We start from the raw sequence: 25,764 nt of genomic DNA, 5'->3' as shown, positions 1-25,764 counted from the left end.
ACTGTGATAAAGACAAACCTGGTGAGTGACTACTAGACTGAAATCCAGTTCCTGCAACCACAGCAATAAAGTCTTTGTTTTAATCAATGCACTTGTGTGTTTGAAACTTTCAAATGGACACTCAATGGCAGTTGGTTAAGATATAAGGTTTTACCTTCATCATGGAGAGTTGAAGGGAATCTGCCTCATCATCTGAATAATGGACTCAAGGATAGCAACAAATCATGATTGGATAATGATTTTGAGCAAGTAAGTATCTGGCAATTTGAAAGTTTGTATTATTTTTCTACATATTATTTAAGCTGTTTAGCTCACACACAAGCAAATGATCAAGTGACAACAACCGATGCAGTATATTTAAAGGTATTGAAGACTTGCCCTAAACCGCATGCCGCGCTCTGAAAAAGTTTACTTTCCGTTGCTTGCAAGTGAAGTTTTTTTTGTGTCGCTACAAAATGCAGACAGTAATGAAACCTGATACCTTGTTATCTTTTATCTAGACCTGAGATGTCCACGCTGCTATGTGCACTGTGTTGTGGGTATTGACTGTGTTTGTATTGACTGTACACTAATGTCTATTTACAGATGGTAGCAAGCTGTGTGTGTATTTTCTGGGATCAATGGTGGTGTCTAACACTTCTGTTACACCGCATTCGAAACTAGGTCCGATAACCGGCATGAGACGTTTCTTTGTGCGGGAGTCTCCACACCCTTTAAGGAGAAGTATTTATATCCCATTAATAGAGAAAGAATTATGTTTCAATTGGTAGCATGCAACTTAAAATTTTGCAAACATTAGATACAATCAAACAATAACAAGGTTCATTTACAAGGTAATCTACTGCCCTTTATTTCACATTAGTCTGTCACATCAGGTCACAGCTTTCAATAATTATACAAACAAATTCTCTTGATGGGTGCTTCGTTAGATTCCTGCAATTTTCAAGTTTATCAATGTAATAAGTTCTGAATGTGGCAATGTGGAGAAGCTTTGGGATAGTCTGTGGATAAGACTGCCAGACTATCAACAAGATTCCACATCCATGCAACTCCAACTGCTTCCTTCATCTCCTTGCAGATGTACCACATGTCCAAAAAAAAGTCAGCATTGGTTAATGTAATTAAAATCTGGCTTCCTCCTGAGCTGGCAAATACACATGAATTGTCAAGTACAGAGGTCAGTGTGAAACCACTGAAAGATCTTCTCAGCTTTCAAGAAAACAAAGACTTGAAGCCAAATTTACAGAGGCCACACTGATACCATTCCACTCTCATAAGATGAAGGTATCACACACACTTCATTTTGCTTCTGCGATGCAGTGCCTGGTAGACTGTGAGGGTCACCCAATGGATGTTTTAACAACTGCCTGGTTTATAGAGCTCTGCAACAGATAATTCATCCTAATGTCTAGTCATCATCCTGTCATGGCCTTGAGCAAGTTGAACCCACTTCAACACAAAGCAGCTATTGAATTCTTGTCTAGGTACTGTCAAATCCACATCACCATCATTGCTGGTTCCAGCTACGCTGACCATGATAAAAGAGTACAATGAGGGTTTTTTAATTCACCCAACAGAGCTTGCATTCCAGTACCTTTGGGCAGCTGAAAAGATATTCAGAAATTGTTATATATGAGTGTGTTTGTATGCATGCATATGTGTGAATTTCTTGCTTTACAGAACAGCTCCATTTTGATAAGCTATGTAACGTGGAAACCTGCCAATCATATGTTTGAAATAGGACAGGCTGAAACGATTCTTAAATGGAAAGCTTAACGACTTCTTGCATTTTTATACATCACTGTTCAGGTAAGGCCAGTAAGGGCAGTATGAAGAATAAGTAACAATTAATAATTATCATTATGGCCATTTGCTGTCTGCATAATAACAAACTGAATGATGTCATCAGCCCTGTGCTCAGTTGACAACACTGACAAGTAGGCACACTATGTCAGTGTGATCCATGAAACCTTATTAAGGACATGACCTTATAGTATATATGTTAATGGAAAATACATAAGCTACAACATACACCAGTCTTCAGTTGTTGCAGGTTTTTTTTTTCTCGACAGACCCATTCAATCTGTTGCACCTACTATAGCCTAGTACTACATTCCTGAGAAATTAACACCACAATATCAGTCTTAGGTTTGCCCACAGACTCCCAACTATTGCTAACTCCTACACTCAAGTATATAGTTTAGTTTAGTAGAAAAAAAGACCAGGAGAGACATTCAAGTCCCCATTAAGGACCCTAAGGCTATATGAGAGGAATAAAACCGAGGCCATCAAATGTCATACCCAATTACAATGCTTAATGTACTCATCCAAAGTATTCTTAAACCCATTCACACTACTTGCAATTCAACCTTCTCAGGCAAACCATTCCATCCATTCACAACCCTTGTATAAGTTGTATTAGACTTTAGAGAAAAAGTTGTGCCGAATATTAATCCTACTATGTAACTTCTGGAGTTTAATACAATGACCTCTGGTACAACTACTTTTTGGCAAACCTGAAAAGATCAGTGAAGCATAAATTGTCATTTTATGTGTAGGCCTACTCTATTTAATTGAAGGATCTATTAATGTAGGCCTGATGCTATAGTTGTGCGTCTGTAATCTAGCCTAGCCAGGACTGTGATGTGTGCTTTTCGTTTGTATGACTAAAGTAGGACTAGTAGTATGAGGCGTAAAATAAAACAAGTGTAATGACAGGTTTTCAGCTAGTTTTCTATGCATTTCAGGTGTGAAGATAAACGTAAATGTCATCAACTAACGCATACTCTAATTCATTACCTGATATCCATTTTGTTCCTCGTATGCCTGTCAAAATCTGACATTCTGAGTCGCTTCGTTTGTTCGCAACGAGCACAGTGTGCAAAGCTGCTATATATTGTGTGTGGTGTTTTTCGTGTTTCGCGCAACTGGTAACGACAACTGGACCTATTTTGATGCCCATGGTTTGCGTGTGACGTCACAAATCGCCAGTTGGCCAAACTCTCTCTATATACGGCTCTGATAGTAATCAGAGCCTAATTCGCGCCCCCGGGTTAGAAAATCCTGGATACACGCCTGATTATTAATCATATTTTTCGAAACTAACTATCAGATCATGAGGAAAATTTATCCTGGTGGACCTTTTAGCAAACTGATTACATTACTTAAGAAGAAGTTCACATGGAGTCCCATAATCTCTGTTCACTACATTTATCTTAACTTTCCGAACTTTGTTACAGGCTTAGAAAACAAGAAATTCAGTTGCTGACACTGTTCGAATACACTTTTTTTTTAAATTATGACAAAATTTTATGACACCTTTGACGAAATTTGGGGGGAGGGGCCTGTGTCCCCGGGCCCCAATGGGCACGACGCCACTGCTCTTGATACACACGTAGGCTCGTATCGTCATGATCGTAAACGGTGACAGTTTGAATGTAGGCTATGGAGACCACGGCTGAGAGTGATCAGGTTGTTTGGTTTTGGTGCCCAGGCTTTATCTTGGGTGACTTTTCCTAACAAAGTACCTGATCGTATGTTGTATACTCCCTTTACAGGGGATTCGCGATACACACTTGACGTACCAGGATCATAGGTTTACAGCATCGATGTTAGGTAATTGAGTAACTAGTTTTCATGGCCAGGCAATGTACCTTGGATGACTTCTACAAACTATCGCTTCTCGGGCTTGTGGATAAGATCATGCCTTCACGTGTATGTAGTACACACTAGATCGCTGTCTGATGATCGTTCCCTCTCCAATTAAGGCACACGTACTATACTCACTTCATGTCATCGTCGTGACCATACTGTTATAGTCTCGATGTAAGGGGCTGATGTTCTTAAAACATGAATGACAAGAACTTTGGCTCATTATGTTTGCAATTGAGGTCCCAAATGGCATTTCCTAAGTCTGTAGGCGATCATAAGTAAAAATCTTGGATTTGTATTAAATGTAATTTTTGCCCCCCCCCCCAAAAAAAATGCATGACTTATCTCTGAAAGTATTCCTTCTCGCTTCTCGGCATTTTGGTTAATATCATGATCATGTGTTGACATATATATACACTGAAGATCGCTCTCGTATTAAACCAGTGATAATGTGTAGTATTTATTCCTGTAAAGTAGTGAGTCTCGATGTAAGGGGCCTTGGGTTGGGAGTGATCGCTGGAAATGGCACTTCCCAGGCCTTGTAAGTTGCATCTTAGCATTTTCTCTTTTGAAAATACTAGCGATATCATAAAAACATTAAAAAAAAAATTAAAAATATGCTCAAGGGGGGGCGGCTTCCCCCTTCGCCCCCCCCCCCCCCCTTGGCTACGCGCCTGGCTATACTGCAATCATTAACTCCGCCATTTCGAATGCTAAAGCCTGAAAGTAAGAAACGTTTACAGCAGCCTAGGTAATTATTCAACAGAATGTGAAGGAAAAAAGTTACATCGTTGCTCACAAACGTCTAAAAGCAGTAGCGGCATGCGTAAATGGGAGGGGTTTGGCCCCTGCATCTTCACGGTCCCGTCTGTTCCCTCACCTTCCCACTAGTAACATCTTTTATAATATAACAAGGCAATTTGAATAAAACTTCATACAGCTGAAATAACGTACTCGGCGCACAGTACTTAAGGGTGTGTTTAGAGGGCGCTACTTCATGAAACACATATTATGTCAGTGAATCATGGCTGCCTAATTGGTATTTCTGTACTGTGTTAGGAATAGCGGTTGATGTGTCCGTAGTCCCCCTTCTAACTACATATCGTGAAACCAATCTTGGTTTCCTGTGTACACCTGCGACGTAAATTAAATTTACCCGTTGGTATCCGGTATCTCTATGGTTTGGAACTATTTAGTGGATATATTCTCTTGGCATTGAATCTTTCCTACAAGAATTAGCGCCTTTTGTTATTGGTTATAAACTCAAATATACCGTAAGTATATACTTTCCAGAACGTTTTAGGCATGCTGTTACAAATTGAAGTAGCATAGCCTAGTACTAGTAGTACGTAGTTGGCCTAACCTCGACTTGGAAGCATTGTTACATTAGACAAGTTAGAGCCTAGGCCTAGGCGTACTTCTACTACATCAGAGAGTGCTGTCTAACGTTACGTCTAGCCTAATAGCAGTATAAGAAGATAGTCTTTGCTTACGATAACGAACGAGTAATTAACATGCAAGTTAGACAGAGATTTACAGAGTGAGGGAGGAAAAGTTGGCAAGATTTCTCATTTCGTACCGAATGTTTTTTTTGATCATTCCTTGACCAGAGTTCATGGGAATCAGGCAGATTGTAAATTATGTCCTAACTAGGGTCTAAATTTAAGTTCAGCGTTACATAAAGAATAAGAAATTCCTTGAAAACTGATGTCATCGGAAGAAGCATTTTGAAGAACTTTTAAGTAATCAAATTTAAAGTGAGCCTAGGCCTAGGTCACTAACTTACAAATTATACAAGTTAGACCTACATAAATAAGGCCTAACTGAGGGCATATTCTAGGTATCCAGCACAAGGATTATTTAAATAGGCACAGTGGTTGAGGCCATAGCCTTTTTGACCAATACATACATTCTCTATGTGAATTTGGTATACTTGTATAATACTAAGCGTATTACCTCAAACTACAGGCTCCCTTATCTCCAGAAAACCATGAAAATATAAGGCAATGCAACATTAAGAATAAGAGCATTCCTTAGGCTTAAAGGGTGTGAAGACTCACGCAAAAAGAAACGTCTAATGCTGGTAATCTGACCTAGTTTCGAATGCGGTGTAACAGAAGTGTTAGAAAATACACACACAGCTTGCACTACCATTGGTAATAAGACACTAGTGTACAGTCAGTACATACAGCTGCGGTCAAACAATACAGCGATGGACATCTCAGGTCTAGCTAAAGATAACAAGGTATCATGTTTCATTACTGTACTGTCTGCATTTTGTAGCGACACGAACAAAAAGTCACTTGCGAGCAGTGCAAAGTTAACTTTTTCAAATGGCCGCACGCGGTTTGGGGCGAGTCTTCAATGCCTTTAAGTCAGTCTTCAGAAAAGGCACAAAACAGCAATATTAGTTATGCCTAGCCTAGGTCTAGCTTAACCTAGAAAAACAAGTTAGTGTTAAGTTTTGAGTGTAAAAAAGTCAATGTCAGATGGATCCAAATCATTCTTCCATTCCTCCATTCTTAACTCATGAAATCCTATCCTTTATAAAGTTTTGAATTTAAATCTTGAACAGTGTACACTAAACAGAAAAACATATTTCTTTGTCATGACAGAGCCTTGGGTCTAGAGTATTGCAGGTAATATCTTTGCAGTGTCTCTTGGAAGAAACACTGCTCGGTAGGTGATTTGTTTCAATAATGAGATGATCAGATTGTTTTGTATGGTTCCAGTGCCATTCCGCCATAGGTTTTGATCCTTTCCACCATGGCGGAAAGGCTCGAACCAATGACGGAAAGGTACATTTTAGTAATGGAGTTTACACAGGAATGTATTGATGAAACTTTCTTTGATTTGCATGGAAGGATAGTAGCACAGTTTTCAAATGTGACAGTTTGCTGGATATAGATAAACAGCACTGTTTAATGTACTGTAATGATTGAATAGTTTTAACTGTAAGTTTGTATGAGTCGATACATTGTCTTCAAATATATAATATAGTTGGTTGAATAAATCAAATTAATTTAGTTTGATTGTTAATTACAAAGACCGATTCTGATTTTTTATTTAAATATGACCGATTTTGTGGATTTTGCGGGCCTAGGTAGTGTGAAGCAAAGCAATATACAGTGCATATACTGTAGGCTTACAGTTCACCCACAATAATGTGCTCTTTCTGCCATACAAAAGTGCTCTAGCCCCATCGGAGTAACATGGCGTAATGGCACTTTTTCTATGGCTGAAAGAGCACATTTTCTATGGCGGAATGTACCGTTGGCAGAATAACACGGCCCCCGTTTTGTAACATTAAAGATTACTTAGCAGTAAATATTACAATCTCAATGTGTGGGCACATGGACTACTTTATTTTTCTGAATTTTTTCTTCAGAAAAAAAACGTGGTTTTTTTCCACTCGGAAGAAATAGGTTTCTTCCAGACAAAATGGAAGAAACTCATTTTGGGGGGAAAAACTGTTGATAAGTTTCATAACAACCTGCAATGATTTCTAACTATGTAATAAATGGACAAGAAGCACTATAGTGTCATCTAGGTAGTCTATATCTAGGTTTGGAGCACATGACCTGCTTCCAGCATATACTGTATATACTGTACACAATATATTACTAGGCTACTAGCATGTAGTAAACTGTATAACGCCGTATCGGTAAAAAGCGGGGAGTTGGCTTTGGCTGAAATGGTTCCTTTGATGACGTCAGATGAACTGCGGTGGGCAGCTTTGATTTTTTATTACGAGTGGCAGCTCGAGAGGTCTCTAGGGAATACTTTGACAGCGAATTTTTGGCGTGGTGCATGGGTGGTGTTGTAGTAATGTAGATAAACCATTCCAAGACATGAAAATTTTCCATTTCATAACCTATTTGGGTTCATATATATTAATTTCTCAACCAATTAAAAAAGTTATTAAAAAAAGATCAATATCATCATGACTTGGTAATGCGCAGGCAACACCTACACATCTGAGTATACAGTACTAGCTGCCCAGGTGTAGACTACTAACAATAAAAATTAGTCATCCCCATCTGAGTAGGGTAAAATTGGGTTTGTTAACACAAAAATGTGAAGGAAAAAATGTTTCGTGTCAGAATACCAATACAATCAAGGTTGCTAAACATCTCCTTAATTATTTCTTAATACATTTCCTACATGCCATCAGTCATAATTTGCAAAATATTCAACAATTTATGGAGTTTTTAGACAAGTTTGCTGTTATTGCTGCTAGGATTTTTTGCAAAGATTTTTATTCAACCAGATGTGAGTGGAAGGTACTGTAGATGCTCTTCCAATCTTAGATTTTCATTGCGTTACAAAAGGTAGCTTGATGTAGGCAGTGTAAAGGAGTAATGGCGATATTTTTCACACACTAATCTGCAGCTAAAAGACAAGATAAATAAGGGGGAAAATGTACGCTAATCGAGTAGTGGTTCAATTAGCAGTGAGGTACTGTATAGGCTTAGGACTCGCACACACCTACTGTAGCTACTGTATAGTATATTCCTACAGTAGTGTATATTCTAGAGGAGCCCTAATGTAACATAAGCCAAGCTATCTTTGTAGGTATTTTTGCAGATGTTTTATATAATTTGTTTGAGACACTACAGTAGGCCTGTAGCTGCTTATTTACGATTCTGCGAAATGTTTTACTTTGTTCATCAATTACTTACTTATGGTGGAAAAAGTTTAAGTTTCATATTGCACGAAACATAATTTTCCAATGTGCAATTACGTAGCACCGTGTATCTGCCTAAGTGCCCAACCTTTGTTCATAGAAAGTATTGATGTTGCAGATCTGTACTATGGATGATAGAGACTTGAACAGCAGTCATAGTGCAGAGTGAAGTTTGTGTTTGGCGAGTAGATTTTTAGTCACGGTTGCCAAATAGCTTGAGTACTTTTAAATATATTTGTAGAGGAAAACCTCTAAAACATGATTTCTCATGGTAGAAATCATGGATACTTTTCATGCATGGTATATGGATTTGCCATATATTGTGTATAAGAATCCTTTTGCTTGTGAGGTCAAATCTCACTTGAGGTCACCAGAGGTCAAACTCTGACAAGCCTTTATGCAAAATCACAGTTTGGGCCATCTATAGTATATTGAAATGTCCAGCTAGCTCTGGTTAACAAGCAGAAGTCTAGTGCAATGAAGTTATAAAACCTTAAGCCATTTCGCATTCTGGTTTGAGATATTTTAATGCTTTATTTGAAATGACGAACATCACATTATTCAAATGATATATGTGGGCTTGTAGTTATTAGCTAAAACAAACCAAAATTGTGAACACTCCAAATCATAGTTTGCACATATTTAATGAGTTTCCAAGATTTGTCAAAATTAAAATGTGTATATCTTGGAAACGAAAAGAGCTTTACAAAAATTTGCAACAGATTTTGAATGAGATTATTACACAACAAATGTAGTGAATATGGGCAAGTTGGCTAGGTTTCCATAGTACTTTAAGTTAGTGACAAAAATACAGAAGTCTTGAGCAGCCTTTACAAATCAGCTATTAGCTTCATTACTCTTACAGTAGGAATATGTTTACCCTCTGGCTTGATATTTTACTTTCATTTTTAAAGGAGTATAAGGTGATGCCAAAAACTGTAATCAGAACCAACGAAAAATGTATACTACAAATTCAAACATGAGAAGTGATTGCATTTACTGTACCTCAGTATAGGTATTTGATATGACATTATATGTTTCATAAGCTGTCCAAATTACCCTGAAATTTAAAATCTTTCTTCATTGTGCCCCGATTTTAATTGTTCTTTCGTGTCTTAACGTGTGGTGTCTAAATCATGTTGAATCATCTACCAAACAAAAACTGTGAATAACTCTCAATCTACAACGTTTCTTAAAATCCTTTATAGTAAATCAAAAACTTTTGCATGAATTACTAGCAATAAAAGCAAACGTGCAAACAATGAATAGATGTAACACATTGTCTCGGTGTGATGATTAGTATGCAAGAGTTTTCTATTTAAGGAAGTGAGATATTCCAGGCTAGGCTCTAGCCTAGCGCTATAGCAGGCACATATTTTGCACATTGAAATTAAACTACACCGCAATCGACACACTTGATCAGACATCCGATAAATGCGAATCAGGCCAGTAATGAAGTAAGTGTAAACATGTTTGAAGAAATGACTAGTACTTTGGCAACCCTACAAGATTAATAACTTGCGAATTTGCAATTATGTGCAATGATTAGGGATGCACCGGATCCAAAAATTAGAAATGTCTTTTATTATTCATTATTTGGTAACAAATTTTGACACCGCAATATTATCTGTAAAAAAAAATAGAAAAGAGCTTCATATTATTACAGTAGTTGTATATTATTTTGGTTGATCTTTAGAAACAGTGGGTCAGACCATTGAGAAAATTAAATTAAACATGTTAAACCTAATTTTTCCTTACTTTGAATATTTTTATTAATTTTTGGAAATAGTTTACATTGATTTAAGTTAATACCAACACCTTTTTAAGGAATAATTCAGGCCAGATTTTGAAAAAGATCCGGCCAGATTTTGAAATATATCCGGCCGGAACCGGATAATTGCTCACTATCCGGCGGGATAGTTCGGCCGGACCGGATATCCGGTGCATCCCTAGCAATGATCAAACATTGCTAGGACTGAATGTTGCTCTGCAGATTCAGCGTATTACTGACAAGCAAATGCATTAAACTAACCGGAGCAGGTGCTTGCCGATTTTAACACAGCACAGTGCTAGTTAGCTGGTCACAAGTTTCGATGAAACTGTACATAAACTTAGTGATATACAAAACTGTACATTTGAACATCTATAGGCCAAACATTCTAGGCTAGGCTTTAGTGTTGTTTTTGATAGGTTAGGCTGTTTTTCTATAGCAGATTATGTGTAGTGCTAGCTTGTAGTCAAGTAATCGCAACTTAGGTTTTGAGTGCGATTAATCAAACTTCCCAAAGTGTAATCGCGACTACTGGCGATTAATCGGTTATGACTATCAGCACTAGTGTACTGTGCAACTACATCTCTGCCAACTTCTCTAAGTCTCTGCCAACTTCATAGTCTCAACTAGCTTTAGTAACTGCAAATGATGCAGGTGTTACGTCTGCCTTACATTGCAAGCAAACCTTTGTAGGATCTTAATAATATATTATAATAATAATAAAAAAATTATATGGTGCTCTACTGAGTCAAGACTTGCTCTAAAGTGCTTTACAAGGACTTTTTAAGCTTCCTGAAATAAGAACGTTTACACCGAAAATGGGATAAGGAGTTAGCATCTCTAACAATTTGTGGTACAGAGTTCCACAGTTTGCAGCTGTCACACTGAAACCCCAGTCGCCATAATAATTTGTCTGACTCACAGTTACATCAAGCAGGGATTTTTGGAGGATCTTAGAGTGAGTTTAGTGTGATGCTTCTTAATCATATCAATTACTGTATGTACTATGGAGCCAAATGATGAATTGCCATGTATGTACAGTAAGGACCAATATTTTGAATTGGATGAGGTACAGTACTTAAAAGGAAGCCAATGAAGATTGGTGTGATCATGTGGTCATACCGTTTAGCCCTAGTAATCAGGCAGGCTTCTGTGTTTTGTATGAGCTAGAGACGACCGATGAGTGATTAAGGCACAGACTGCAGAAGGGAATTACAGTAATCTAATCGGGAGGTTACAAGTGTATGCACAAGGAATCTGCATGGATCTTCAGTGATGTAATGATATATGTGACGGTTGCGACCAATGTTCATTTATTTTCAGATGTAAGGTAAATGACTATAGATACAGGACAGTACTTCTTGATCTCATTGGTGTCAAGACCAGCCTTCTTACAGTAAGGGTCTAACATTTCAAAGACTTTTGAACCTGCCAAGTGGTTACTGGGTTAGTCTGGGTCGTTACTCTGGTTGGTTAGTTGCAACTGTTAGAAGTAATTTTGCTGCGCCCATATTGGCTTTGTTCTTGTCTTACAGTATCTGGTGTTGTTTGTGTGTGTGTGACCTTGCAATAAAGCCATAAAAAGAGTTAATGAATTTTCCAGACAGCACTAATGCAAGTTCGTTACTATAGTTCTACAGTGACAAGTTTAAATGCTATTACAGTTAAACAACACCAAAAGTGACCAATGAATTTTGGTTTCAATTTTCCATATTGGCTAAGTTATTCTTTTCACTACAGTTTTTCCTTTAAGATGTTTTGAAATTGCAGTTCATCACAACATTCATTCTCTTTTTCTTTTAATACAGACTTCCCTTAATATGAGGTTTCAGTGACTAACTGTTGGCTCTGCAAAGTTGTGTTCAACCTTGCTGTGTAGCAACTGGAGAAAAAATAATTAACCAAGAAGAAGAATGACAACAAACTTAAATAATAGATGCTCTTAACAAGGAAGTAACAGAACTAATTGATACCATTGCTGTTTTTGCAGACTTTTTATACACTGTGCCCTGTTAGCTCGTTTATCATTCCAAAGCCCTACCAGCATCATGTGACTTGGATTTCTCGACGAGAGTTTGATGTCACGTCTCTTCCATTTAAGCCTTTCGATATGGACGTTTACTTAGAAAAGACATAGAGGGCTGGTCTTCACAGAGTTTCTTCACCATACTGATTTGGTCTGACTCGACATGAATCTGCTCAAGATGTCGACCTACGTTGATCCGCTCTTTGTACGATGTCTTCAGAAGCTCCCAGAGGATAGAACAAAAGAGGTATGTACATAAAACTGAATCATTATCTGGGGCACAGAGACTTCAGATGATGTGTATGTGTCAGTGTCACAATCATTGATCTCTTCTGAATCTACCACTTGCAGTTTTTCAGACTACAGGTGAGACCTTAATAGACACAGATATTGTAACTACTGTATATCTTTTCCAGCCCTAGTTTCTTGCATTTAAACTATTGTTATAAAGTAATAGGTACTGTATCAACAGTCTGTTGTATGACATGAAGTAAGAACTGTCAAATAATGAAGGCAAGAAAAGATGTTCTGTTTCAGTGGTTCTTGATACTGTAGGTTTGTGAATTGGATTAGTCCATTTGAATTGCATGGAAATATTAAACTTCATAACTTCACAGAGACCTACTGTATGCAAAAGATAAATATATTTAAACAGCTTTTCAATAAAGGATAAGTTTAGGCTACATAATTTCATGTTGATTTTTTCATTAATGTTGTCCTGGTGAAATAGGAAACAAAGTTGGAGTGACAGTAACCTTACGAGAGCAAAAAGTTTGCGTCCCGTGAAAAAAAGTTTGCATCCCGCTCGAACACCACACACAACATTCACAAAGTATAGGCAGTGATACGATCTCATCTTTACAACTACACTAATAAAAGTAGGTCATACAATAAATGCAATTGGTGTTTGATCGGGACGCAAGCTTTTTCACCTGGATGCAAACATTTTGGGGGGTTTGCATTCCTGGGATGCAAACTTTTTGGGGGGCTTGCATTCCTGGGATGCAAACTTTTTTTCTCTTGTAACATTATTGTAAGTAGCAAACCTCTATTGTTTTTGTCAAGGTGAAAAATATTTGATCTCAAATTCCAAATTGAAACTGCCTAATATGTAATAAGTCAGAAAGTTGAGCTTCAAGTGAAATTTAATACTCATTATTCCATACAATAGATTCCATTGATCAGCACATTAATGCTAACAAAACTGGTTGAAGTCACTTCATACCTGATAGGAATAGTACAGTAGGTTTGCAGTAATGCAAGAAACTTGTTTATCACTTGGTCAGTAAAGGTCATCACTTGCAAAACTTTTGCATTTGTTTCTAATGTATGGAATGATCTCATACAAAATATATGTCTTCAAAGCTTCCAGAGGACAGAACAAAAGAGGTATACAGTAAATCAAACTGAATCTGCACTGCAAGATAGTCATATTTAAAGTACTGTAGATGAAATGGGACTTTTAGCAATGGATGCCTATTGGCATGCTTATACTGTACTGCAACTAACTTGATATTCATGGGTTAAGCAGGGTACTACTGTAAGTGTGCAAACTTGTGTGCCAGTTGTGAAAAATAATTCCCTCAAATATGCCTTCTATAGAAAGTGTCCATTCAAAACAAGGATGAAAATGACCTTCATTAGTTATATCTGGTTGTTTTGAGATTGCAACAGCAGCAGTATCTACTGACTGTCTTGCAGTAATTTGCTTGTGTTTTTGAATATGCTAGTCAGTTTCATAGCAATTCATAGAGGGATATTTTAATAGCACTTCAGGGAATAACAGAAAGCAAAAGCTTTCAGTGTTTTTATGATCTGGTTACTCATCACAGAGGCATAGCAGCCTTATAGTAAGACACTGCCCATCCCCACAAGATACAGTACTGTATGTCACTTCTGTAAAATGTCACCACATATACTGTATATTGCAGGGAATATTTATCCCGTATCACATCCAAAATCCTTTCAAAAATGTTCAAATTGCTCTACTAGTGCATAGATGTATCCAGCAGTATTGTACACAGGAACCATTGCATGTTATGAAAGACAAAATGATGAACCTTCAAAACTGCTACACAAAACTTGAACACTAAATTATTCCCAGTGTTGCACCTAGTGAGAACGTGTCCACTTTGTAAAATGATATGGTATGTTGTACATGTATGTCAACTGATATACAATTACTGTAGCTGTTGGAAAATGATCAACTAGACATGATGTAAAAATATTCACATAGTTATGTAAAATTTTCATACTGGAATGTAAATTATATGTCCAAGACCATGTAACAAGCTAAACATTGTTGAACATACTAAACTGATATGTCAAAACCAACCAAGCTATTGTCATGACTTTCAAAACCAATCTTTGTTTACAATTGCTGTACATAGTCAGTGATGTATTTAACCTTGTAACACACTCCGCTACTAGGCTGTTTAATGTTCCTGTGTGTATAAATAGCATGTGGTTGACTTAATATTCATATCACTTGCTTCATTACAGCTTCATTCTTAAACAAGTCAATGATTCAAAATTGCTCTTCTTACCCTGTAGGAATATTACAAAATGAAACAGTACATGTTAAGTTTTGGCATCCATTGTCTAGTGTGATGCAAGTTGCAAACTCGTACTCAACCAGTAAGTTGAGTTTGCAAAGTACTGTAATTTTGGACAGGGGATGAGTCACTTGGTGCTGATTGACATAAAGAGATTCTAGTTTGGTACTATGGAATTTTTGTTGTTGTCATGTCATGGGATTTAGAACTTTTGTTGTACACTACTACTGTATACAGAGGTTTAACAGATGAGCCTTACTTCACATCTTTGAGTGCTTTTTATGAATACATTTACTGATATAGGAGTTGAGGATTCATTGCCTGTTTGTGTGTAACCTCAGTCCTCCAGCTCAAAGCCTGGATTACTGTGTCTGGATTTGCAATGCTAATACCAGTGTTCTGCTCTATGTGGAAATTTCCTACTGCTACAGTACATTACAGGTATCACTGTAAGCTGTAAAGTGTTGCTACATTTACAACCATTGTAAACTTTTTTTCTGAAAAGTCGCAATTGTTACAGTAGGTCAGAACTTTACTATTCCTTATATGGAAACATTGCATGAATGTTATTGTGCGCAGTAAAGTTTGTCTGTGGTGAGAACTTTACTTGAATGTCAATTTTTTCCGTTCTTGTGGTTCTTGCGTTCTTGTGGTTGTTAAGGCTTCTTGCAAAATCTTGAGGATAAATGGTGTTATAATATTGTATGTGTATATGTGCAGTTTATGAATGATGCATGCTCTAATTGCAATCCTTTAGAATTTCTTGCTCTTACAGTTAGCCGCTTAAGTGCTCTGATCGTGGTCCAGGAGCTTAGGTTACTTTGGAACGGCAGGCCTCAAATTTCCTGGCGGCCACGACGGCCATGGCCGACGTTGCCCTTCCAACTGGCCTTGGTGCCTTTAGGAAATCTGACGTTTTTACGGCCAAAATGGCCTGCCCTTTTTCTCCGATGGCCGCCGTGCCCTTTTTAATATTTTATGTCAGCGATAACAGCATTGTTACGAACGCAAATTCTTCAAATTGCTTTTTTTTTTGAGAAACAAACCCCAAGTTCACCTTGACAACGATGTTTGCGGCAGTGCTCAAGAAGTCGTCAATGACAAGTTCAATCCCATCACAATAAAAAAAAATTAAAAGTCACAAAAATAAAATTAACAACAATGTCACAAGCAATAAACCTCACTTTACATGCATTTAAATCTGTTCAGTAGCGTACAAAATATTGGCTATCACTTGTTATTATCCCTTGTACGACTCACAAACAGTAAGTTAGTCACCACTTGTAACTCTTATTGCAGAAGCCCACTAGCAAATTCCATCCATCAATGTCAATGCCGCTGGTACTGTATATTTTATAATAAGTTTTATAGTAAGTTTTATAATATGTGCGTATCCTTTAACACTAGGCCTAACCTCAGAAGATCGTTGAAGCTGACTAATATAGTATGTTTAAAAGTTGCTGATCATAAATGACATTTTCTGTACTTTACAATTTATGGAGGATGAAACTTTTTCAATCTTGTTGGAAATCTGCAAAATGGATATAGGCCTATTTGAATGAAATAGGTCAGTGGTTATATCAATGGGCCACGCACATGCCTACTACTGTATACTGATGTATATTAGATCCTCCTGCAAGCAGGAACTCGCGAAGAAGCCTCATTGGCTTATCAAAGCCGCAAGCTGACCGAAGTCAGTCTCTTACATTCATATTTAACGTCCATGATTATGAATTGTTAATTGTCAACAACTCTGTAACTGGACGACATACATTAATCTGGGAGTGACTCGAACCGGGGACCTTATGATTGAAAGGCCACTGAGCTAACCACTGAGCTAACACTCCTTCCTATCATTGTGTCAGTTACAGTAGTAAATTGGAAACTTCACTAGGTGAGTGGCCATTTTTGTTTTCACAATCCAATACAGAAAGTTGATGGTATACAGTCTTCATTACTTCTAATAATAATAATAATAATAATAATAAATGAGACTTATATAGCGCCAAATCAGTAAACAAAAGTTACTGCTCAAAGCGCTTTACAGAGAAAGTAAATACCTTCTAATACTGTGCAGTACATCCTTGTCATATAAAGACTTGCCAAAGATGGGTGACTCATGACACTGGTGATTAAATCTCCCTCGGGTATCATCGTATAAGCCAGATTATTTCAATGGTTGCTTTCTCTTTTGTTCTTACCTTGCTAGAAAGGTATACAGTATGTGCATGCTTTTATTATAATTTCATTAGGATCCGACCAGTGCCTTAATTAGAGGGGAGATCAATTTGCTATGTACAGTAGATGTTTAAAAAGTAAATTGAAATTATGATAACATACAGTATGTAAAGGCCAAAAGTGTTAATCCACAAGTACCTCCATGACATATATCTGTTCACAAAATTATTTTTAAAGCAGTTTCCAAATGGAAATAAAAGTCGGATATTCTTTTAAATTACTCTTGTTCTTAGGAACGGTACTGAAAATCTTTAGGGTCAGTACATGTCAAATCAACAGAGGCCTCAACGTCTACTCTCTCAGAATCGCCTGAAATTGATATTGTGTCTTGCCACATGTCTCAAAGGATGGATTTGTGCAAAAAAACTTTTCAAAACTTTTTGGTTGCTAGGATACGGCCACGCCTAGCAACCAAATCCAGGTTGCATTTGAAGATTTTCCCTCAAGTTTGGAGGCATCTTTTGTAAAAATGTAAAGTATTTTATATGTCTGATATTGCAGATATTGTGGAAGACCTGTGACCAATCTTCTAATTTTGGGGAAAATTTGTAAACATGGCTCAATTTTTTGTAGCAAGTAATTAACATGGCAGAAAATAGTAAGTGAGTGCAAGAACTTAGTTTTTGTAGAGGACAAAGGTCATTTGAGGTCACCGCAGGAGAAAGTATTTGAAACCTATAAACTTGATATTCAAAAGCAAAGCTTCCATGAACTTTACACTTGGATTTGAGACCACCAGCATTTAAAGTCTGAAACCTTGTAAAAGGAAAGGCACCTTATTGATACAAATGCTTTAGTTCCCTTTGGGGTCAAGGTCATTCAAAATTTGCAGAGGTCAATACTTAATACTACTGGTAGTCTAGTAGCACCCACTGGCATTGCAGTATCTACCTGTATTGGCTACAACTAAAGATCACCTGGCATTAAATTATTTGTTGTTGCATAAGTCTTTGCTAACCTGGTAGACCCTATAACGCATTAGTAATTACAGTATTCGCAGAAATGCTCACCAGAAATATTGTGCCAACCTTTGTCCCATGGTACTCCACCAAATTTGAAATGAAAGAAGTGACTGACACACACTCATCAATATTATCTTGTTGCGTTCCAGAGGAAAAGAATGTAAAAATGCATTATAAAATATTATTCAATAAAGGAGTTGGTTCCAATGCTCTGCATCCATCAGAACCTATGCAGTCATATGGGCATAAGTGTGTGCGTGTGTTTGTGTGTGTATGTGATGCTCTAGCTTGTTAACATGGTATCTCATGAAGGAAACATGTGATTGATGTCATACTTTACATATATGTTGGTCAGGGTCAGTAAATGATCCCTGTTGTTTGTTGTGGGGCTATCATGCATACTAATACAGTAAGTGGGCAGGACTTAACATGAAATTGTTAAAGTGTCATTATCTCTTCAACCGTACGTCTGATGTAGTTCATTCTTGATATAGTGAAGTAAAGTTACAAAGTAAGTCATGTATGTTCTTTGCAACAACAATGTTACCTTGTTAATATTCATGAGTGGACAGGGCTTAATAGGCAACTTGTGTCAAAAACGGCTTGTAAACATGATATCTCAACGAACACAAGTTGAATCAATGTCATACTTGGTAGATAGATGCCCTATGCTGAGTAGATGTGATGTGCCCTTTTGGTTTTTGTTCCCACTCTGAGTATTAATGAGATAAAAGTTGTTGTTTTAATTTGACCATAAATTTAAAAAGATTTAAATGTTAATATCTCTGCAAGCGTATGTCCAATTTAGTTTATACTTGGTATATGGTGTTGTAACTACATAGCATGTACATGTTCTTTACAACAAGTAGGCCTACATGTTTAGGACCATATAGGCCCAAAAACTTGTGGGCACATTTTTGGGCTGGGTGGGGCCAGTGGGCCCAAATTTTATTTCCACCTCACATGCATTTTGGGACACATTGATTGGCCCAAATTTGTGAGGCCCAATATTTTTTGGTTCAATTTTTCTTGGGGGGGTGGGCAAATATCTTTTTCAGTCATTTTGTTTAGACACAAAGTTTTATTGTGTGCAAAATTTTATTGGGCCCGACTTTTGGCAAGGCCAAAATGTTAAAATTGTAATTACTCCTCAACCATAAATCAGATGTATCCAAACATGGAATACAGTTGTTGGTTAGTAACTGGTACATGTAGGCCTAACTTGTTTTTAGAATCGACTGGGCCAAAACATTTCTGGGAGCAGGTTGGGCGGGTTCAAATTTTCCTGACCAGTACCTTTCTTTATATGTTGCCTCAATAGTCAATAGATAATCCTCTTCAGTTCGGTGTGTACAATGTCATGAATATTAACATGTATGGCTTACCACACTATGGATATGTTTTGACATTGGAACCACTTAAAGGTTTCATTTTCTGTTATTAAGATTATATACCACAAGCAGTTATGACAGTTTTAGCAATAGGTATGTGAACAGTGAGTCTGCTCTTAACTTTGAAGAAAATGATGTTGTATGTTTGTTTTCAACATCCTATCCTCCTTTAAATAGACATAACATCCATCAATTATTATTCAGTAGAGTATCTCAAAAACAACCAGTGGCAAATTACAGTAGGATGAAACTTTAGGAAAGAATAAAGAGCAAAGTTGTCATATTGTTTTGGTGGGCTTGGCTTTGTTCTCTTGATAATAGATTATGAATCCTACCCCAAACACGTGGGTTGATGTTTCTTTAGAGAGAAAATGTAAGTCAATGATGTCTCATCAGATCTATAGTAAGTTAGCTCTGGCTAAATGTCTTCTTCAGATCTATTTTAATTGTTTTTAAGTCAGTTCCTTCCTAATCAGGCAGTTGCTGTCAAGCAATAGAAGAAACAAGGGACAAAATTGAATTTGCAGTACCATGGATGTTTCTTTTTAGACTGAAGCTGACCTGACAGCCTGTGAAATCATTCTGACCAAGTTGGCAAATTGTTCAAACTCAGTAGTGAATTGTATCAGATCACATATGAAAACATTATAAATCATATAAATGAAACTTCCTAAAAAGCAAATACAATTAGAGCGACAAATTCCGACAATGTTGTTTACTAAGGCAGCTTTCTAATTACTTGCCAAAGACAAATGGAGCTACAGTATGTGATGGTGTGTTTGTGTACAGTATGTTTGTTGGTGGATAGGCAATATGTATGTGACATCTTGTCACACACTAACAGTAATGTAAAAAATAAATGATGGTTTACCTACATATGTGTTATGTAGCTCCACCATAGTGAGTTCATGAACCAGAATACTTAGAAGTAGCCAAATTCTTTAATGTCTCTCATATTGATAACTTATAATAATAATATAAATAATTTTCTGTTGGCTTTTGAAACCATGATATTAAACTTGGCTGCCGGAAGTGCACTGTGTCATAGCACTAGTCTCTCCTATACAGTACTTTCTCGTTTTTGTTTTCAGGAATTGCAGAATATATTCTGCCATTTACATGACCTTGAAGCGCTGCGATCTTTGAGGGAACAAGCCATCCGAGAAATTTCAAAGAGTGTACGGTATGAGAAACGAGAGGCTAATGAAATATTATATTGGTAAGTCTCCTGTTGGATAGGCTATTAAAGGTGTGCGTGGGGTGGGGGGTGGATCTTATGTATGGGTATTTAAAAGGTGTGCGTGGGGGTGGATCTTATGTATGGGTATTTAAAAGGTGTGTGGAGGTGGGGTGGATCTTATGTATGGGTATTTAAAAGGTGTGGGGGGGTGGGGTGGATCTTATGTATGGGTATTTATAAGGTGTGTGGGGGTGGGGTGGATCTTATGTATGGGTATTTATAAGGTGTGTGGGGGTGGGGTGGATCTTATGTATGGGTATTTATAAGGTGTGTGGGGGTGGGGTGGATCTTATGTATGGGTATTTAAAAGGTGTGTGGGGGTGGGGTGGATCTTATGTATGGGTATTTATAAGGTGTGTGGGGGTGGGGTGGATCTTATGTATGGGTAGTTATAAGGTGACAGGTAGGTAACAGGGTTTGTTCATATTTCATTTCATGATTCATAAGAAAATTTGGTTTTTCCTCCTGCCACATGTTGGATGACTGGCGGACTGGGTCACTGTAAGGACTAGTAGCATGAGTAATTGTGGATGAATGGTTAATGAAGTAATTAGACAGTTTGGGCACATGTATTGAACTTTCACCAAAGTATTTTGCGCTTTTTAAATTCCTATTATTATTATGATTAATGATTTCTCTCATGATTTATTTTCTTAACTGTAATGATCATGTAGTCTTTGTCTATTCTCATGCGATGGACAACCTCCAATGAGGACAAGTCAGTGCCCAATCATTACAGTACCTATTTTACAAGAATTGTTATTTCTGTTTTCTTTTGTATTCACAGTCGAGAGAACCTGAGCACTTGTTGGTATATTTTACTCTCAGGATCTGTTTTTATTGACCATGCCATGTACTTGCCAAGAGCCAGGTTTGTATTGTGATTTTTTAGGCCTTTGTGGACATTCATTAAACTGGGTACAATGATCTCTCTTGTCATCAATAATTTCTTTTGGATAAGAGCAGTTTTGGGATGGCTGTTTCAACTCAGAATAGTTCCTGACCATTGAATTTGGACGAGAAAAAAATAGAAAAGAACAGATTGAAAGTTTCTTTAATTCCACAAATACTAATATATATACAGTAGTAGTAACTGATATTAGACTCCAGAATACATGAGTTATTATGTTCACAGTGACAACATATAAACAAAACAACCTGGCAGCATTTATGATACGAAGGGTATATTTTTCTGCCAGTCATTGTCCTTTTTATAAAGTACTTCATAATTGCAGTCTTAGTAAATGTAGACATGTACTCCTTTCCTGAGTGGCAACTTGCCAGGGTCTAATCAAACAGAGATTATGTTCAGCTATAAGTAACTAACATACATATTTTGCAACTAACACACTTTTGAGTGACGAGCAATAATTTCCTTTAGTAATATGTTGCCCTCCCTCCCCAACATACATCTGTATCTCAAAATACCCTGAAAATTAACATTGTGCTCACATGGGATAACACGCTCATAAAAAACACAACTTGGATATTTTGGAAACATTGGATGCATTGTGAAGTTGTCTAATATGATACACTGAACATTAGAATTGGCCATTTGTAACTGTACATCTAAAGTATTAGATGTATGTAATAATGATTTCATCTGATCTGTAATCAGCATTATGGTAAGCAGACATTCCATAACTGCCCAAGACTTCCAATGCTATCATATGTCACTTTCAGAGGCACAATTAACCCTACCTTTCAGATATTTTTCTTCCTTCTAATCCTCTCATATCTTTATTTTGTGTGTGCTTTTCATTCTGTTACAGCTTTGGGAAAAGAACGTCGGGAACTGGACGTAGGGAAACAGATTGTCTAATTTTAGAAACATCGGAACTCCTTGTTGTAAGTAATTAGTCTATTTTGTACAATAACTTTAAGTAAGTGTGGAGAAAAGCAAGATTGATCAAACTCCCAACTTAACTTGTTTTGTTTTATTGAAGCAAATATTCCCTGTTGTGCTGTCTCCAGGTGTTGCAAAAATTAGAACAAGTGTTTAGCTGTTTGATGGTGTATTAAAAAGAAAAAGGAAAGTACATGGCAAGAATACTTCTTGGGTTGCTTAACTTCCTGTGGATTGATACGTTTACAATTTCCTTGAGCATGAAAGTAGTGTTGTAGCATTTTTGAAAAATGGAATAAAAGAAAATAACCGTTACATATCTCATTCTATGCCTGAAGGATGCTTATGTCATTGAACCCAACTTCCTTTTGCCAATGAACCATCCCTGTTCTTATATCCATTTGCTGCTCTAACCAATTTATTTGTGTCATGTTGGTCAGCTTTCATCATGTCATACTGTCTGATGTAATGATAACTACATTTGCTGCTTTGCAGGTGCTAAAGGCTCCTTCTCCCATCAGCTGTGCATTGAACGTCAGTACTACTGCTTGCTTTGGGCGTACAATCGACAATTCTTGTAAAGCCACTGAAAGACACTTATGTACACAATGCCACAAGGTATCTGGCTTTCCATTAGGAGTGAGGGGAGATATATGTAAATTGAGTTTTCCTGTAGGACACAAAACTGGTTTGGCTTTATGAATTAGTAATTTAAGAAGCTCAATGGGTTTCATGAAGTTTGGCGGTATGTGTTATGACCTTCCGTTTATGTGGTTCTCTTTGAAATCCTGTGGCTTAAACTGGATGTTTGTCACAAAACTTTGAATGTACACATGAAATTAATGTGATGAAACTGCATAAAGTAACAAAAGACCAATATGCATTACATACAGTAGCTGTAGCTCAGTGTGTAATTAACCAATGTAACATGTGGTTGTCACCAACACCCCATGCAGTTATGTGATATTGATATACTTCCCAAGAGTTTTAGGTTTAGCTAAATAAAATTGTTACATCATGTGTTTGTACATTATAAAACAATTCAAGTCAAAGTTCATCATAAAATCTTCCCAGTATTGACAAAAATTAGAAATTACTTAGCAGGCCTCAACAAATACGGTCGCCAACTCGGCAATGGTGAGAAGAATTTTGCAACTTGCGAGCAAAAAATGCATTTCGCTCGACATTTTGGTCAGTGCCCCTCTGTACCATAGGCTGACTATTAACTTGTGAGCCAATCAACAAAGACCTATTGCCTAATGTTACACATCACAGTAGTATTATCAAGTGCACTGTTACAAGTAGGTCCTAAGAAACAACTCTTTTCACCAGCTAGAAACTAATTTGAGACTAATCGCTCAAACTGAATGATGCGCAAAAGGTGTAACCAGAATGGAAAACAAGAAACTTTAATAAATGCCTAACAACAACTCAAACAGAGGTCGCTTGTTGTGTGTACGACAAATGAAACAGTGTTGTCAGTTGGTTGTCAAGTGTTGGTTAACTGCAATTGCGATAAGCAGTAATATGAGGCATAGCTTTGGCTTTTGTCCACAAACTTTTAGTTCTGTTACCAAATTGTTGACCCTTATTATGGCCAGCAAGGAAAGACGAAACTTTGAATTCTGGGGTGTTGAAGAACTTGGTTGGATGGCTGATCATTTTAGTACTTTGCTGCTAAATGATCAGAACAACCCACATGGCTTGTCGCTAGAAGAAAGAAAGGAGGATATTCAAAATGAGTGGGCTCAACTCAAGCTTCAAGTCAGTGGCACACATATTCAATTTTGTCCCCAATCCCAGGAAGGCTGCAACTATCCTCTGTTGTCTGAATTATTTAAAGTAATGGTGGCTCTGCCAGTGAGTTCTTCAGCTTGTGAAAGAGGATTCTCAACCATCAATAGAATAGAAACTTCCTTGCCCCAGACTCTACAGGATTTAATGCAAATTTCTGAAAATGGCCTGTCCATAACAGATTTCAACCCTACCAGCAAAGGGCGACGTCACACCTACGGACATCGAGCCCCAAAAACAACATCGAAACACAAATCACCAACAACGAGCAACTCATCAGATGAAGAAATTTATTTGCCAATTCCCCCCCCCCCCCTTCGTTTCTTCAAACGATTCAACTTCATTCAACATCATCTGTTAATCATTTTCCCAAAGATAAGTAAGCAAGCAGTTTTCGCAGGAAACTTAGCGGAAATAGAATATTTGCTAAAAAAAAAAAACCTATGGAAGATAAGGCCCGCATATTTTCACCAAAAGTTTTTAAAGTATCACAATGTACTGCTGTCTGAGCTTTGTGGTTTCTTCCTTCATTGTTTAATTGTGGTCACTTTTTTATAAAGCAAGTCCTAAACTATGCTTACAATGTTTCACCGTTTTATGTTTTCTTATATATCATATTTTAAACACTTTTAGACGAACCACAATTTAAATAGATCGTATTTGCTGTACACTTACTAAAACTATACGGCGATAGCCTAAGTTAGGCCATACTATCTAAGCTTATATCACACACAATTATTGATGAAAAATGGTGAGTAAATTTAACGTTTTGGGGAGTAGAAATTTAGCCTCGGTCGCCAGTTGGCAGGAAGTTTTAAAAAAATTGTTGAGGCCTGTTACTTGGGTATAGTGCATGCTTCATCAACATTCAGCAATTCTGTTACTTAGGTATACTTCATGCTTCATCACCATTCAGCAATTTCATTACCTAGACACTTCATAACATTGTTGTTAAGCTGCAACAACCAAATCTGGGACTGAAGGCTTTGACTATTTTCATTATATTTAATTTGGAATGGTCAAGCTATTGAACTGTGTAATTTTACTTTTGAGAAGTAATGAAATTATCCAAACATAATATCAAAGAGTTGCTTTATAATAGTACTAGTAATGACTAGATATACTGTTTATAGTTTGGTTTTCTTTAATATTGAAACTGATAAGCTTTGTTGTGTTGCTTCCCTGGGAGTGACCCAGGATATTTATACAGACTTAACAAAAAATCAAACACTCTAGTTTTTAAGCTGTATATGCATGGCTGAAAATATTGTGGACTTCACCCTTGAAATATAAAAGCAATTATCCTGGTTATCCAGATGAGTGGCTCACTGCTTAAACTCTATATTACTGTAGTACATATGTGTTTCATGCAGTACAACCTGGTATGTCTTAAGCAATAACAACCTTGGTTATAGTTTGAATGCTATACCTGCTGTTTAATCCTATTCAGAAAGCACATCAGGGAAACAGATGAAATTACCTGAAAATAATGAGATGATTGATAAAGAGCAAGTTGCAGATATGGTTTTGGTCAAGAAATGATTGTAGCATACATACTAACCTTGGAACAGTAGGAAAATGAACGTAAGATTTAGAGCATGCA

At 37.1% G+C, this 25,764-nt stretch overlaps 1 protein-coding gene across 15 annotated transcripts in view; it reads left to right on the top strand.

Annotated features, from left to right (window-relative positions):
- Nucleotides 1-4,712: 4,712 nt before the first annotated feature.
- Nucleotides 4,713-25,764, top strand: part of LOC139969007 (rap guanine nucleotide exchange factor 2-like) — a 98,429-nt gene continuing 77,377 nt past the window's right edge. For 5 of the 15 annotated variants that reach the window (XM_071973682.1, XM_071973676.1, XM_071973675.1 and 2 more), the window contains exons 1-5: nucleotides 4,713-4,925; nucleotides 11,918-12,382; nucleotides 20,373-20,500; nucleotides 21,309-21,392; nucleotides 22,294-22,369. In XM_071973682.1, coding sequence (XP_071829783.1) covers nucleotides 12,299-12,382; nucleotides 20,373-20,500; nucleotides 21,309-21,392; nucleotides 22,294-22,369 — 372 coding nt within the window. In that variant the 5' untranslated portion in view covers nucleotides 4,713-4,925; nucleotides 11,918-12,298. The remainder of the gene's footprint in view (nucleotides 4,926-11,917; nucleotides 12,383-20,372; nucleotides 20,501-21,308; nucleotides 21,393-22,293; nucleotides 22,370-25,764) is intronic. The other 10 variants (XM_071973680.1, XM_071973678.1, XM_071973689.1 and 7 more) reach the window with 4 other exon arrangements.

The sequence above is a fragment of the Apostichopus japonicus genome, chromosome 6, assembly GCF_037975245.1.
Source record: "Apostichopus japonicus isolate 1M-3 chromosome 6, ASM3797524v1, whole genome shotgun sequence".
NCBI lineage: Eukaryota > Metazoa > Echinodermata > Holothuroidea > Aspidochirotida > Stichopodidae > Apostichopus > Apostichopus japonicus.
This window is presented reverse-complemented; position numbering and strand designations above follow the sequence as displayed.